The sequence below is a fragment of the Anabrus simplex genome, chromosome X (genome assembly GCF_040414725.1).
Source record: "Anabrus simplex isolate iqAnaSimp1 chromosome X, ASM4041472v1, whole genome shotgun sequence".
Lineage (NCBI taxonomy): Eukaryota > Metazoa > Arthropoda > Insecta > Orthoptera > Tettigoniidae > Anabrus > Anabrus simplex.
The window spans coordinates 217080791-217096642 of record NC_090279.1 but is presented as its reverse complement, the minus strand read 5'-3'; the positions used below and the strand labels follow the sequence as shown (position 1 = coordinate 217096642).

The following is a 15852-nucleotide window of genomic DNA, read 5'->3' as shown; positions in this document are numbered from 1 at the left end:
AACCATGAAAGGTGTTTCATGAATATCAATATTATAATTGCAGTACAGATTGCTTGTAGGTGTTGCACTAGGAATGTAAAATAACGACTGGCACCGAGCAGATCGCTATGGTACAGGGGGCGAGTGGGTTGAAACCCCACCGTTCTTAGCTCCAAGCAAATGCTAAGACAATTCCTTTTGTAGGCCAGAACTCAAACCACCACAACACATCTCCTGGCCTCGGAGAGGGAGTTGCCCTAAGAATACTACAGGGTCATCAAAAAAGAATACCCATATTTAAGAATAATGCTTCAAGTTGGAGGGACATGTGGAGGCAACTGTGGTCTTGAACTGAAGGGGAAAGGAGGGAGGCTTTTTTAAATTTCATTTTTTATCACTGCTAGCAGTAACTGCCTCACCTTGACTGGGTGATGTAATCATAGCTATGAATAGCACGTCTGCTGTGTAGCTAGGCCAGCAAAATGTGGACCACCTAGCAGAAAGTTCAGTGCGTGTTTTGCTTCGCGGATTTCAAATAAAATGTGCTCGTTCAATGTAACTTTAGAACAACGGACCATAAAGCCATTCACCGATGGCACAATCACTTTAAAGGAAAATCACTTGGCCGGCCAGGAACATCAGAAGATAATGTTGAGCGTATTTGCTTGTCGTATGTTAGAATTCCCAAGAAATCTACTCCCTACAAGAAACCAGTGTCCATGTTATTTTCATGCAAGAGGGGACTCTGCCACATTTCAAGGAAATGTATCCAATGCACTGAATGCTTAGTTTCTGAATGGTAGGAATGGTAATGGTGCTCCTATTCCCTGGCTGCCTAGAAGACAGGATCCAATCCAATGAACTACTACTTCCGCGGATACATTAAGAACACGGAACTTAGTGCATTTCAAACAAAGGATCGCTGCTGCCCTAGCAACTGTCACTCCAGACATCCCCAAGAAAGTAATTATTGATTTGATGTCTGCCATGCCATAACGGGGCACATATACGAAAGCGGATCAAACATAAGCGGGAATTTGAATATACCGCTGCTGTTAGTAATAATTCTCAGGCAGGGCTTTGTCATGATGTTGGTGGGAGTGTCTGGAGAAGGGCTTTGCGCGCATGAACGGCGGTGGAGAGCTGGGCTGCTTCAGTGCGCTATGAGCGAGCAAGAGTTGTATATATCTGTTGCGCAACGCGTCATTATCAAATTTCTTACAAAAAGGGGCACCAAACCTTCCGAAATTTGGAGACGGCTCCGTGCACAGTTTGGGGAAGAAACACTTCCGCAGACTCGAGTACATCAGTCGGCTAAAAAATCTGTGGCAGGAAGAGAAGCTGAGGAAAATGAACCTCATGAAAGGAGATCGCAAGAAGCATCAATACAAACAACATTGCTGCCATTTGTGATATTAATGGTGAAGATCGGCGAATAAAAATTTTGCAAATTGTTTTAGCCATAAGTTACGGAAGTGTTCAAACCATCATCCGAGATAAACTCCATTTCAGAAAACTGTCTGCCAGGTGGGTTCCTCATTTCCTCAACCAAGAACAAAAAACTAAGCCAGGAAGTTTGTCAGAGACTCCTGCGTCGCTATGAGGAGGATGGAGAGGATTTCTTGTGTCGTATTGTGACTTGTGATGAAACTTGGGTGCATCATTACATCACAGAGTTAAAGCAAGCAAGCATGGAGTGGCGACGAAGAGATGATGCAGGTCCGGTCAAAGCCAAAACACGCCCATCTGCTGGAAAGGTGCTTGCAACAGTTTTCTGGGACTCTGCAGGCGTTTTGCTGGTGGATTTTCTTCACGAACAAACGGCAATTAATGCAGTTTATTACTGTCGCCTTTTGAATGAAGCAAAAGCTGCGTATTGCAACAAGCAACCGATCTGAAATGTCATTCTTCTCCACAACAATGCAAGGTATCATACCGCCGCTTTAACGCGGGAAAAACTGGAGGAAATTCACTGGACATCTTTGGAACACACTCCCTACGGTCCAGATTTATCACCCTGCAACTACCATTGGTTTGGACCACCCAAATAAGACGTAGGAGGACAGCGGTTCGATGATGATGCAAGTGTAGAAGAGTTTGTGAGCAATTGGCTCCGCACACGTCACTCTTCTTTCTATCAGGACCGCATCAAAAACTTACCAATCTAACGGAGAAAATGTGCATCGAAGGCAGGACACTATGTACAAAAGTTATCTCTATGTGTGTTTTTTTTTTTTTTTTGGTTGATGCAATAAATTTTAAAAAATAATTCCAGTGTATATTTGATCCACCCTCGTAGTAGAAATTGTATTAAGGTATGTAAAAAAAGATCCTCACTTCTTTCCCCTTCAGTTAAAGACCATGATCGTCTCAATATGTTTATCTTACTTCAAACAGCAATTTTTTTTTTAAATACGGATATTCTTTTTTTGATGACCCTGTGATGATGATTGGAGAAGAAAGTACATACATATACTGTAGATATAATGCAAAAACTTAAGGCATTTAATTAGAGTCGAATAAAAACCCTCTCATACATCTTGCCTATAATGGTTACCAACACGCACATATGAAAATTACAAAACTCGCTTCACTTGCTTGACAAAAATAGTCACATCTGAATAAATACAATTATAGTCTCGTTTGCATAATATACATATTATTATGTAGATAAATGCTGTGGTATTATTTTTAGCCTCTATGCATTACCTTGAACTAACCTATAAGTCAAGGAGTACTCTGTATTCCCTCAATATGACTACACACTCTGGTTGAGGCCGAAGATACTGTTATACAGAGGTTCAACTGTATTACAATTCCTAATATATGTTACATTCTGTCTGCTTATACAGGTTTTGACAGTTTTGATTCAAAATAAAATGCCATTTCCTGTGTAAAGTCGTACTCAAGAAGGGAGAGGCTGAGGCAGTGAAGGTGTTTTGGGTTCATCTGGAAGGACATGTGTTTGATTCTCTGTCAGGAAGTTGACTTGTACTCCACGTTTGGGGAGACAAATATACACCAAAGGGTGAAATTCTCGTAAGTTGGATTTTTTCTCAAATTGAGGTTATTTGGAGCAAATATCATGCTCGTCAATGAAAAAAAAAAATGAAAAACTGAATCGTTCTGCCCTCCAGCGTCCAGTTAATAAATGAGAAATAAGTAGATTCCTGATGGTGGAAGGCTAACCAATGTTATCGCATATGGTGCCGTATGCCTTTAACTTCAACTCCTCCAAGAGCCACCATATCCTCTAAGGCACCAATTCTCTACTTCATTCATGGAATGCTAAGATATAAGATAGCAACACTGCAGGAGACTTGGCCTTTGGTAGTTGACCGAATCTGGGAAGCAAGACATGCGAGTAGCGGCAGCCAGTTATATCTGATGCTGAGTGAAAGTAACAGTTTTATAGTAAGCAAGAATATTTTCATGATGGATCATCGTATTGTAGAAACACGTGGAATGTGTATTGCCGACAAATTTACGAGTTCCCTTCGATATTATGATGACAATTTTAAGTTAATGGTTATTAAACCCGCTGAAGTAAAGCATAATAGTACAGCCACAAAAAAATACGGCATAACTAAACCCAATGTTTGGTGTCTACAAATAGCACTAGCCAACATGATTTTGCGGTAAAATAGAAAATATGTAATTCTTATGGAAATCGCTGCCCTAATTCCGAAAATGATGCTATTTTTTCCCTGTCACGTCTAGTTTTGATGCAATTCGGTGTTTTAGTATCTGCATGAATTCGTAAGATGTAATGTTGAGAGATGTTCTCGCGCAACTATTTTTAGAAAACAATTATGTAATTTGATTTGTTATTGTTTGCGTTTTATTATAGGTTTATTGCTGTCTAAATTTTCATTTTGTAGTTGGGGATTTCCTGGTAAATTCATAACAAACTCCCCCAGATACGCAACAGACCGCGAGGTATGTAGGATTGAAGATAAGACAGTTGAGAGTTTGCCTTTCATCTTAGACCACTTGAATAATCAGACGTGTTAAAAGCCCCAGCCCTTATGCAATGTTTATGATGGACTGATAAAGCAGTTTCCTTTCAAAGATAACAGTCCAAAAGTATTATACTCAAGAAGATGAACTTGTATTTTGTACGGATGTTTCAAATCTTCTACGTCGATTGGGAGAGAAAGAGTATGATCCTAGTAACTGGCGTGTTTTTATTGACTCTTCCAAAATAAGTTTAGAGGCTGTTTTGCTTCATAATACAAATGTTCTGGCATCCGTCCACTTGCACACTCCACAAAAATGTCTGAAACATACGAGACCTTAAAGTTGGTGCTTGAAGAAATTAAATATCATGAGCATGGGTGGCAAATTTGCGGTGATTTGAAGATCATTGGATTGTTGCTGCGACAACAAAAAGGCTATACAAAATTTCCCTGTTTCCTATGCGAATGGGATAGCAAGGCACAGGATAAACATTGGAATACAGTGAATTGGACAGAAAGGAAACAACTACAACCAGAATCCAAAAATGTCTTCAATGTAAGTCTTACTGACCGTGAAAAAATTCTACTTCCACCCCTGCACATCAAATTTGGATTGATGAAACTGTATGTCGAGGCATAGATAAAAGTAGCCTATGCTTCCAATATTTATCCACTAAATTTTCCTCATTATTAGATACAAAAATCAAAGAAGGCATATTTGATGGACCACAGATTCGTAAACAGATGAAGGATAACATTTTCACAGACACGATGACCAAAATTGAGAAAGAGGCATGGAACGCATTCAAAGATGTAGTGACTAAATTCCTTGGCAACATTAAGGACCCTCAATACAAAGATATTGTAAGGAAAATGTTGGTAAAGTTTAAGGAACTCGGTTGTAATATGAGCCTTAAGCTTCATTTCTTAGCTTCGCATCTGGATTATTTCCCTCTAAATTTAGGAGCTGTCAGTGAAGAGCAAGGTGAAAGGTTTCACCAGGATCTCAAAGATGCAGAACGACGCTATCAGGGACGTTGGGATGTGAATATGATGGCCGATTACTGTTGGTCGATTGCACGAGACGACCCTTCTAGAGATCATTTAAGAACTTCAAAAACCCGGAAATTTCACGGAAAACGGGAAAAGACGTAGGTGTGAATCTAACCTGCACATAATGTACGTAACAAAACTATGTATGTTTAACCATGTAATTTTTATTCAAGGTATGGTTATATTAATTTAAAAGCAACTGTACAGTCGAAACTAAATAGGCGCTATATGCTTCAGTTTCACGAACTTCAATATACATTAAAAATATAATACATACTATCTACTTGCTTACAAAGCAGCATTTATGTGTATTCAATGCATGAAAAATATGATTACGTTTTGCAAGCTGAAATTTACATTAATACATCAAATTTAATCAATACTAAGTATCAACAATTTTACGTAAAAACAAAATAATATTTTGTAAAATTGCCACCAAACCAAACGTGATTCGGCAAAACTAAATTTTTTCTCGAATTCTGCGTTAAGAAATTCATAAAACCCACCTAGTTTCGTTTTTACCGCACAAAAAAAGTTTTATTTTGCAGGCTAGTGTAGTCTAAAAATGCATACTGTATAAGAAAGATATTCATATGATTTTACAAGGCACTTTTTAAGCCTGATTGAAATTTTTTTAAGGAAAACGCGAGGGTTGTCTTGGATTTGGAGAAATATGGTAATATATTTTCTTCAGAATGAAATTAAACACACACTTTCACATAGTATCGGATTTCAAAAAACAACAAACAAGTAAGCCGTAGTGTGGATATTCTCCGCGATAACGCAAGTTTTGAACAAACTGATTGCCGTTTCATACTGATTTTAATGTGTATGGGGGTTTTCCAGACTTCTACAAAAATCGGATATATAGACAATCCACTATAGCGAGTAAATTTTTCGCCGTTATAAATTATCGCTATAACGGACTTCTACTGTAATTTGTAAGCAAACAAAATATTCTGTTGACTATTTTTATCTTGTTCCTTTACCAAAATAAATCATATTCCCGGCCTTTTCCTCATTACGTGGGCTGTCGTTTTGATTTGGATTTAGCTCAGTTTTACGGCCAGCTGCCCTTTGTGACACTAAACCTATTTGGAGGGATGTATTCACTATTGTGAGGTGTGTTGTGGGATGAACACGACACCCAGCGACCCCGATCGAGAGGAATTAACTGTGCGCAGCTGAAGTCCCCATCCCAGGGTTCCAAAGAGTCAGACTAATTCATCAAAATAAACAGAGCAAAATTATACAACACTTGTCCAAAAAGTTTCAAGACAAGCTGTAATATTATAATGTGAATTAGAATTAACTAGATACATTGTCAGCAGGATAGCACTTGGAGACGAAGGAGATAGAGCACCTATAAATACCATCAGACAGCCAGGATTGAACCTGCCAAGTTGGGGTCAGAAGGCCAGCACCTCAGCCCGGAAACATGTACCCTACGGAAATAATTGTTGCGCTTTGTGGCAAATTTATGGTGTGTGGTCAACAGAACTGAGTGTGCAGTCATTGATTTTCACAAAATTTCGATCAGGAAACTGGCTTCCGCCAGGCTGAGTGGCTCAGGCGGTTGAGGCACTGGCCTTCTGACCCCCAAATTGGCAGGTTCGATCCTGGCTAAGTCCGGTAGTATTTGAAGGTGCTCAAATACGTCAGCCTCGTGTCGGTAGATTTACTGGAACGTAAAAGAACTCCTGCTGGACTAAATTCCGGCACCACGGCATCTCCGAAAACCATAAAAGTAGTTAGTGGGACGTAAAGCCAATAACATTATTATTATTTATTATTAAACTGGCTGCCATCCATTATGCACCGGTCTCCATTCTTTCATTACGGCCTTTGTAGGAGCACGGGCAGCTAGGGTTTTCTTCTCCTCTCTCCCCCACTGGTGCCTACAGAATCTGTCTTTGCCGCCACAATACGCCAACAACACCTTTGGCGTCAATGTTTGGATCACCCCTCTCTGCCGCTCCATCGATGGGGATAGCGGCCCTACGATTCCGGTAGGAAATCTGTTAAGTTCACCTGCTCTGGTGCCTCTCTTAACTCCAGAAGCATCGACGCCTGCGTGTCTAGGTCAACATCACACAGGTCCCATAATCGGTGGTTTTGTATTCAATGCGGTGTGATCCACACATCGGCAGCAAAGTTGAAATCAATTTGCTCTGGGGGGAAGATCGGACACCCCTCTTCTTAGCGACAGACTCATTAGGTGAGCCGAGGGGCCTCTTGCAGTTCGGAGTGGACGGGGATTTGCCGCTTTCTTGATAATTTACCCACAATACTGCCGCGCGGGAGAAACGGCCCTACGATGCTGTCAGGAATTTTGTGCAGGTCACATGTACGGCTACCTCCCTTAACTCTGGCACCACCCCCAGAATCACTGTCGGTGGTTTTACATTTAAAGCAGGATCGACAGTGAAATCCAGACGTAACCACCAAAGTAGTTGTTGGCTTGTCCTGGCACTGAGATCTTAGTGAATGTCGATAGGTTCTCTAGTTGGTGGACTGACAGTGATGAGTGATCTAGATGTCGGCACCAAAGTTCTTCGATTGACTGATCGAGTAAGACTTCTGGATAACTTGTTATAATGGAAACATTTCTTTTCAGTTTCGACTTACAAGGGAAGTGTGTGAATCGGGGAATCATATATCATGCTGAAAATTTCCACATACGGTGGGTGAGGCCAACTAGGCAGAACTGTGAAAAAGAAAAAATTCTGAAATTAACTCCTACCCTCACTACACGGCAGTAAGAGTAGCACATTTTTTTACAGCACGAGCTGGTCAAGCGTGTATTTTGCCTCACACTTGCTTGGCAGCTCCACATTCCAAATGACTGTCCTTCTGTCCTTAAAATATGTTGCACGTATTGTTTTATTTTTGAGTCCTGTAGTGTAAAGTATCTCAAATGAATATCATGACATTGCAGACTAAATAGAACCAACAGTCACTCAAGTGACCAAGCCGCTCCACACAGACTTTACAACAAACACAAATTGGTTTTACACCACCCACACATCGTATGAAACACCGATGAGGGCAAGTAGAACATTTTTTTGTACTGCTGTCGAAACAATATTGCATAGGGTGTTTAAAAGGTCTGGGATTGGGTACAGACTTCGGTACAATGAGTATTGCCACAATGCAGTAAAACGAGGGGACAATTGGTGATAGATCAGAGATTGTATTTTTAAGATTGTATTTCTCTGGGCCAAAATTATGTAAAAATTCAATAACCGAACAGTGTTCGAAAATCTGCGTACAAAGCTTTTCCAGATCCTAAATCTATTTACATCGAGTAGTTGAAAAGGGGCTGTAGCCACAGAAGGAATCATCATCAGTCGTTTGTGCTCTTAACTTTCTAAAGATTTATGTTTGGAAAAGGAACACAGGAGTAGTGCAAAATCACCGAATGGCACTTGCCATTTGAATACGTTATGAGACTAGTCTTTCAATTCCGCAGATCCTATTTTTCTGGATTTTGTAGGAACAGCGTAAATATTTTCATGTGAAAACATTGTTTCTGAGAAGCAGTTCAACACATCTTCCATACTTTTCCTCCAGACAAAATCTAACTTTTCCAATGTTGACATTCATCATTCAAAACACGGGACACTTCCCGTATACGAATATATTGTACGCGTTTGCTGCACCTGTCTTCTCTCATCAAGTGACAACGCCAGAGTACGATGAGCTCCGTACTGTAGCAAAGCGACCTCTGGCGCAGCCAATCATACATGTACCACCGGCTGTGAATCTTAATCGTGCATTCTAGTGCGAGGAGAACTTAATTTCAATATTTCTATTTTACGGTTCTGCTTAGTTGGGCTTACCCAACACGTGTGCAAATTTTCAGCACGATCTGCGATTCCCCGGTTCAGACAATTCACTCATTAGTTAATTTATAACTGTGAGGTTCTTCAACGAGACTGAAATGCTGGAAACTGTTCGTCGTAAGAAAGATACACTCGAATCTCAAGTGACCTTTCTCGAGGTACAGCTCTCTCGCAGTCACTGTGAGTGTGCCAGGCTTCGTAAACAACTCAAGGAGCTCCAAGAGGAGTGCAACAGCTCCAAGTCTGCTCAACATAGAAGCAGCAACTGATGACAGACCTACAGGTAGTACGGGAGTCTTTAGTACCACGTGGAAGACGAGCGTCAACTGAAAGCCGTGTTTTCATTTAACAGAGGTGGAGAGGAAACTGAATACTGTCTATGTAAGGAAGAGAATAAGGATTAGGAGGAGTTCTTGAGTGACCTCCGATGACTGTGCGAGTTACCAATCCTGATCTAGTCTCATTTTTATGACAGTCCTCCTTTGTTGAACACAATAATCATAAATCGTTTCAGTTAATATATTTCTTAAAAAACTGCAATCTACTGAGAAATCCCTATTTAGTCTATGCTGATATATGGTCTTACTGAATCATTCTCATGCTTCCTGAAGCACAATTAAAGAAGGAACTGTCTATCCTATAGTAAAAATCAGATAGGGATTCCACAGTATTTAAAATTAACAATTTTCCAGAAGAAAAATACAATGACATTTACATCTTAATAAATATGTAATAGCTTTTTTTTATTTTTAGAAAAGTTGATAAAACTAAAAGAAAGAAATGACCAAATCGGTGACTGTTATGCTCACACAGCACGTATTTACATTTTATACAGAGCTCAGTGGCGAGGACATGCGGGTCATCACCTCGAAGAGTCGTTGCTTCCCGCGTTGTGGTGACGTGCAGAAGAAGCTACCGCTGTGTTGGAGGGGGAGGAGCGCGATACTTCTTGGGGGACTTCACCTGCAAGCAATTCAAACAGGACAAATGTTACACATGGTTTCGGCAGAAGTAGTCAACTATACTGACACAATAACTGCACTTATCTAGCCCTCATTAATTCAGATTTCCAGATTAATCCAGATTGTTTCCTTTCCAACACGAAGATATGTACATCCTTTGAATAATGTGTATGAAACTGTTGTGTTACTGGACCCGCACTTCACACTACCATTACTTTGAAAGGTGAGTCTATTGTTACTAGCCCAAGTCAAGGCTTGGAAGTGGAGGCCTCGCCCACACATGCTTCCACATGGGTGATACAGTGGTTCAGGTGAAGTGGGGCTGGTGACTGAGGTGAAGGCTCACTGCGGGATGCTGGAACCAACACATTACTTTGCTCTACGTAGCCTGACGAGCCGCGGGTTGGGAAGGGGAAAGTCATAGCTGTGAACTCAGTCATGATAATGTCAAGGACCAAACAAGAAGCATCCTAAAGAACTGTTGAAACTCAGCAGAGAAAATATAAGATGGGTAGTAGGACAGTTGACAGGCCACTGCCAGCTGAAAAAACACCTGTATAGAATTGGAGTAATAAGAGAAAACATATATAGGAAATGCAATGAAGTAGAGGAATCAATTCAACACATACATTTTGAATATGGGCGCTGGGTAGAATCAGACTCCACTCTAGGACTACCAGGTGAAGAGAAAGAAAAAATCCAGTAAGACCCAATAAGAACAATCTGAAGCTTTGTGAAGGGAGCAGGTATATCTAGGTGGGAATGAAGGAAAAACATCGTAGCAAAAGATCTCAGAGGTCGATGCTAATTAGGAACTAATATTTAGAGGCTCCATGAAAAAAAGAAGGTGTGCCTGGGTCTGTCCCTTATGTAGTTGAGAATCTGGAATATTCCTCTCTTCCCGTGTTTTGAGTATGTGTGAATGAAATGTTTTCATGGAAGAAGAGGGTTGTTTCTATGGACAAGACGTTGGAAGCACTAAACAGAACAAATACAGATGAACTGTGGAAAAATTTAGCTGTAAAATGCAGTGCTGGGACTCGTGCAGAACTCGAAAAAATGTGAGTTGTTTGCAGAAACGTATTTAGACAATTCTTATGGTTAAACAATGTCCAAATATGGCTGCTGCATTACGAAAATATTATTCATCACTTAGACACTGTCTAAAGTCTATGTTTAAACACTGCCGAAGACAATGTATAACTCAAATTTTAGAAGCAAATCACAATCAGAGAGAATTCCTCTGAATAAATGCTTAACTGCTCATAAGACATGCCTATATAGACGTCAGCCTTCCCATTCATCTTGCATGATACTCTTAGACTGATTCTGGCCAGCCAATCATGAGTAGATCCTCTGGTCAAGACCACGCCCTGAATCTCTTTTTGGCCCCAAGACAATAACACCATCAACAGACTCTGAGGTGTTTCACATGAGTCATTGGAACTTACCGACTACAACAACAAGTCCACCTCCTCAGACTCTGGGCTATTCGCATGATTCGTAGAACTTCCCGACTACATCAACAAGCTCATCAGATTCTGGGATGCCCACATGAGTCATACAACGTTCCCAAGATATGAATAGCAATATTTTCCCAGCCATTGTACAAAACAAATTACTCATACCACATATGGAGACCTTCCAGTTAACAATATTAATAATAAATATACAAATGAAATAATAATAATAATAATAATAATAATAATAATAATAATAATAATAATAATAATAATAATAATGACGATAATAGGAATAATGAAAATAATATTTCTCACTTCTGCATACAGTGCGAGGGTGTGATATATGTACTATCACAATATAAGTGACTTGTATCACAAGGGGCAATCCAATACCCATCAACCTGACTAGGATGCATGGCAGCCAGTATATTTTATTTTTTCTCGCAATAATTTCTACATCCCATCAACTACATCCATATCAGAATAACTTGTTCAGATTACCAGAGGGCTGTCACCAGGTAGGAATTACTGCCGAGTGCATTATGAAGTAGGAAGCTCGAACTCAAGATAGGTTTCCAGCAACAATGAGACAGGAAAAGGCAAGGTCGTGGCCATAAGAACAGCTCCGATATTTCCCTGGTGTGAAAGTGGGGAAACTATGGAAAACCCAATGCTGCCGATGGTGGAGTTCGAACCAATGATCCCATGAATGCAGACCTACATCTTCATGGTCTAGGCTCGGTTACAGAGGGCTTAATTTCTTCTTCCCTTTGCTGCTGTTATTAAAACTACACTCACCATAACAACACTGAATCAAAGCCAAGTAGCTCTACTCTCAATAATATTATGAGATATCATTTCCGCAGAAAACTATGTTTTCATCTGTGGACAGGAGATGAAACACCTACGTCATCGTGCTATGCACCAATATCACAAAAATTTGAAATAAAAGTAACATGAACACTGTCCGGCCTTGCGTGTAGGGGCAACGCGTCCGCTTGTCACCCAGCCGGGTCAGGGGTTTTTAATTGTAAATGATTAATATCCCTGGCCTGGTGACTGGGTGTTTGTGTCGTCCTTAACGTTCCTTTCCTCACATTCAACACTTTACACTTCCGTAATTTCCACATACACACAGGTTCGTAACATAGGGTGCAAGTAGGGGCAAAAGATCTTTGAAGGTCAACGCCCCGAACAAATAGCATTTTTTTATTTTAAAAAACACGAACACTATTTCAGTAAATAAAAATTAGCACAGTATTGAATTTAAGAGCCTGAAAAGTGTTTTGATTATTTCTTGTGTCAAAATGAAGGTTTATACGAGCGGTAGTCACTTATTAGTTTATCTGGATCACCTCCGGTCCGATCCAGTCCAGATAAACGAGGTTCTTGTGTACTTGAACATAGACAAAATTCTAATTTCTGAGAGAGAATAACATAAATATGCCACAAAATCTTTATGCACATACCAAGTATTTGTTCCTTCCCCCTTTTCTTCTTCCCCCTTCAATCATTAAAACTGTTGAACATCTCTCTCTCCCTCTCTCTCAAAAAGAAAATCTATTTAAATATTTCAGAAACAAAATACTATATAGACATGATATAGTGTACCGGGGTACTGCTAATGAACCTCTTCAACTTCTTCCATCCATATACAACGTCATAGAGAACATCATCCACTGCCCATCCTCTGGCAACTAGATCTATCTTGATAATGTCCATCCATCAGGTTTTAGGTCTTCCTGCAGGTCTTTTCCCCTCCACCTGCCTTTTATTCTGGCTGTTCGCGAGGAAGACTTCTCCAAGGATGACGTTTGAATGTAGACATTAATGACAGAAGTGGAAGTGGACGTTCATTCGTCGGTGAACAGTCGAGATTTTCTTCTGAAGATGCAGACCAAAGTTCTCTGCGAAACGTAAAGAATGTCACCTTCTTTTCTTGACACAGCACAACCCCAAAAGCCTATATCATGACTATCAGTAAGGGCCATGAAAGCATCAATGGTAACAAAATACTATATTGCCTACTGTGACTGGAAAATGTCTTCTATACATCCCTTTTACAGCCATTTTTTCAGCCAAGTCATGTACATGAGACAGTCCTGTAGCCTGAGAAGTAAATATATACCCTGCCCTTAGTTATGTTGGACAAAATGTATCCAGAAGGAGAATGGCTGCGAGTGTACAGAGATGGATCCACAAAACGTGCTGGAATATCCACTGACCAGCAGTTCTCTCCAGCTATTCCTCTCAAAATCAGGAGTATCCCGCTGAAGTCAGCAGAGTTAGAACGTCTGCTAATGTAATATTTACTGTGAGACAAACTTATGAACAACTGTACTCACAGGACCCTGTACAAGGCGAGTCGAAGTCCAGAAAACAGAACAGTAATACAAAGTATCACCGTAAAACTCCATTTTTAAAATCATACAAAAATTAACTTGTTTAGTATATTAACTGTCTGATGTTTATCAGTGTACAATCAGCAGCAGGCAGTAGGGCTGTTTAATGTGAATGAGCCTGTAAAACACATCAAAACTAAAAAACACAAGTACAAATAATTCAATGAGAACACAGTGTATGCGAAAGTGCAGCCATGCTATGTCAAATAACAAAAACAAATCGGAAGACAGGACAGAATCACATTACAAAGATAAAGACACATTCCACATCATCACACAAAGCTAGCTGTCTTCAAACGGATGGAATGTTTTACTGTTTGATCTTCTGCATGTATGAGCTATGGAGAACAATTATGAGTCAAACCTATTGGATTCACACTGCCTTCCTTCTAACAATAAGCATGGAAGAAAACTGAGCCATGAATTTGAGTGATGTGGCTGCAAACACGAACAGCTCTGCTTGTATGAACGGTTACAGCATGCCCAGCCACCTGGCAGGCAGCAAGGTATGCCAATGAGTTAAGGAGGGGGAAGGGGGTTGAAAAGAAGTGAAGAAGGAGTTGAATTCTTTTTATGAGGGTACGAGGCATGTTTTTTAAGTAAGTACTGTTTTGATATTCGGCCGATGCAGCACTGCAGTCGGCATTCTGTGCGTGCGCTCTGTGTACCTGCATCTAATGGCAAAGCTGAGACGCCATTACGGCAATAGTCGCCCTTGTGTACGTTTGTTGGCAAGCATTTGAAATGGCCTCGCCGATCGAGAGTCCCGCCGACTGTGAAGTCCAATCTGTTATTCGTTTTCTGAGTGCAAAAGGTTTGAAAGCTATCGATATTCATCGTGAGATCTGTGCAGTTTACAGACCAAACATTATGAGCGATGGAATGGTTGGGAAATGGATTCGAGCATTTAAAGCTGGCCGCAAAGATGTGCATGATGAAGAACGGACTGGGCGACCTTCAGTCATTAGTGAAGATTTGGTGCAGGCAGTTGACCGAGCAGTGAGAGAAAACAGACACTTTACGATTACGTCGTTATCTGACGTGTTTCCTCAAGTTTCTCGAAGTGTTCTTTATGAAATTGTGAGTGAACGATTAAATTACAAAAAGGTGTGCTCACGCTGGGTACCGAAAATGTTGACGGAGGAGCACAAAAGCAAACGTTTGGGCAGTGCCTTAACTTTCCTGGAGCATTACCACGAGGAAGGTGATGATTTTTTGAGTCAAATTGTAACGGGGGATGAAACCTGGGTGGCCTACGTTTCACCTGAATCAAAACAGCAGTCTATGGAAGGGTGACATTTAACTTCACCCAAGAAAGTGAAGTTTAAGCAAATAATGTCAGCCTGGAAAATCACATGTACTGTGTTTTGGGACAGAAAGTGGGTGTTACTGGTGGACTTCTTGCCCCATGGCGAGACAATCAATTCAGCAACGTATTGTGAAACCTTAAACAAATTGCGCCGCTCAATTCAGAACAAAAGGTGTGGCACGCTCAGTAAGGGCGTCGTTTTGCCTCATGACTATACACGCCCACATGCGGCTCATCGAACCCAAGACCCCATCACATCATTTCGCTGGGAACAACTCGATCACCCTCCATACAGTCCCGATCTTGCACCCAGTGATTACCACTTGTTCCTGCATTTGAAGAAACATATGGCCGGCAAACGCCACGACAATGATGATGGTAATAAATCTCATTTTAGACCGTATTGGACATCAGATATGAACATTAAAACAATGTTCATAATGATGATGGTGTCAAGTTGGCCGGATTGCACTGGCTGACAAATCAGGCGGAGAACTTCTATGAGGATGGTATACAAAAGCTCATTGTACGATATGATAAGTGCTTCAATATTGGTGGGAATTATGTTGAAAAGTAGAGTAATTTACAGGCTTTCATATAAAAATAAAATTGTTAAAAAAATCTCTGTTTGTTTTTCATTTATTTCAAAACGGTACTTACTTAAAAAACATGCCTCATATCTCAAAAACTGAAGACATTACAGACATGAAAATTGGTATTTGGAATCTCCTTTAAAAATAAAGAAATGAAAATTTTTTTGTTATCTACTTGAGAGACGACTGCTTATTCCATGTACCGTTATATATAGATGTTGATTCCCATAGGAAATCTGAAATATTTGTCCTGAATGAGTAAATTTATAATACCAATATAAATGGTC

General features: G+C 40.3%; 1 protein-coding gene across 1 annotated transcript in view; it reads right to left on the bottom strand.

Moving 5' to 3' along the window:
• Nucleotides 1-4003: 4003 nt before the first annotated feature.
• The window catches only part of LOC136885895 (XIAP-associated factor 1), a 48416-nt gene continuing 36567 nt past the window's right edge, over nt 4004-15852 (bottom strand). The window contains exons 10-11 of the mRNA XM_067158585.2: nt 9703-9799; nt 4004-4258 (exon numbers count right to left, since the gene is read on the bottom strand). Coding sequence (XP_067014686.1) covers nt 4207-4258; nt 9703-9799 — 149 coding nt within the window. The 3' untranslated portion in view covers nt 4004-4206. The remainder of the gene's footprint in view (nt 4259-9702; nt 9800-15852) is intronic.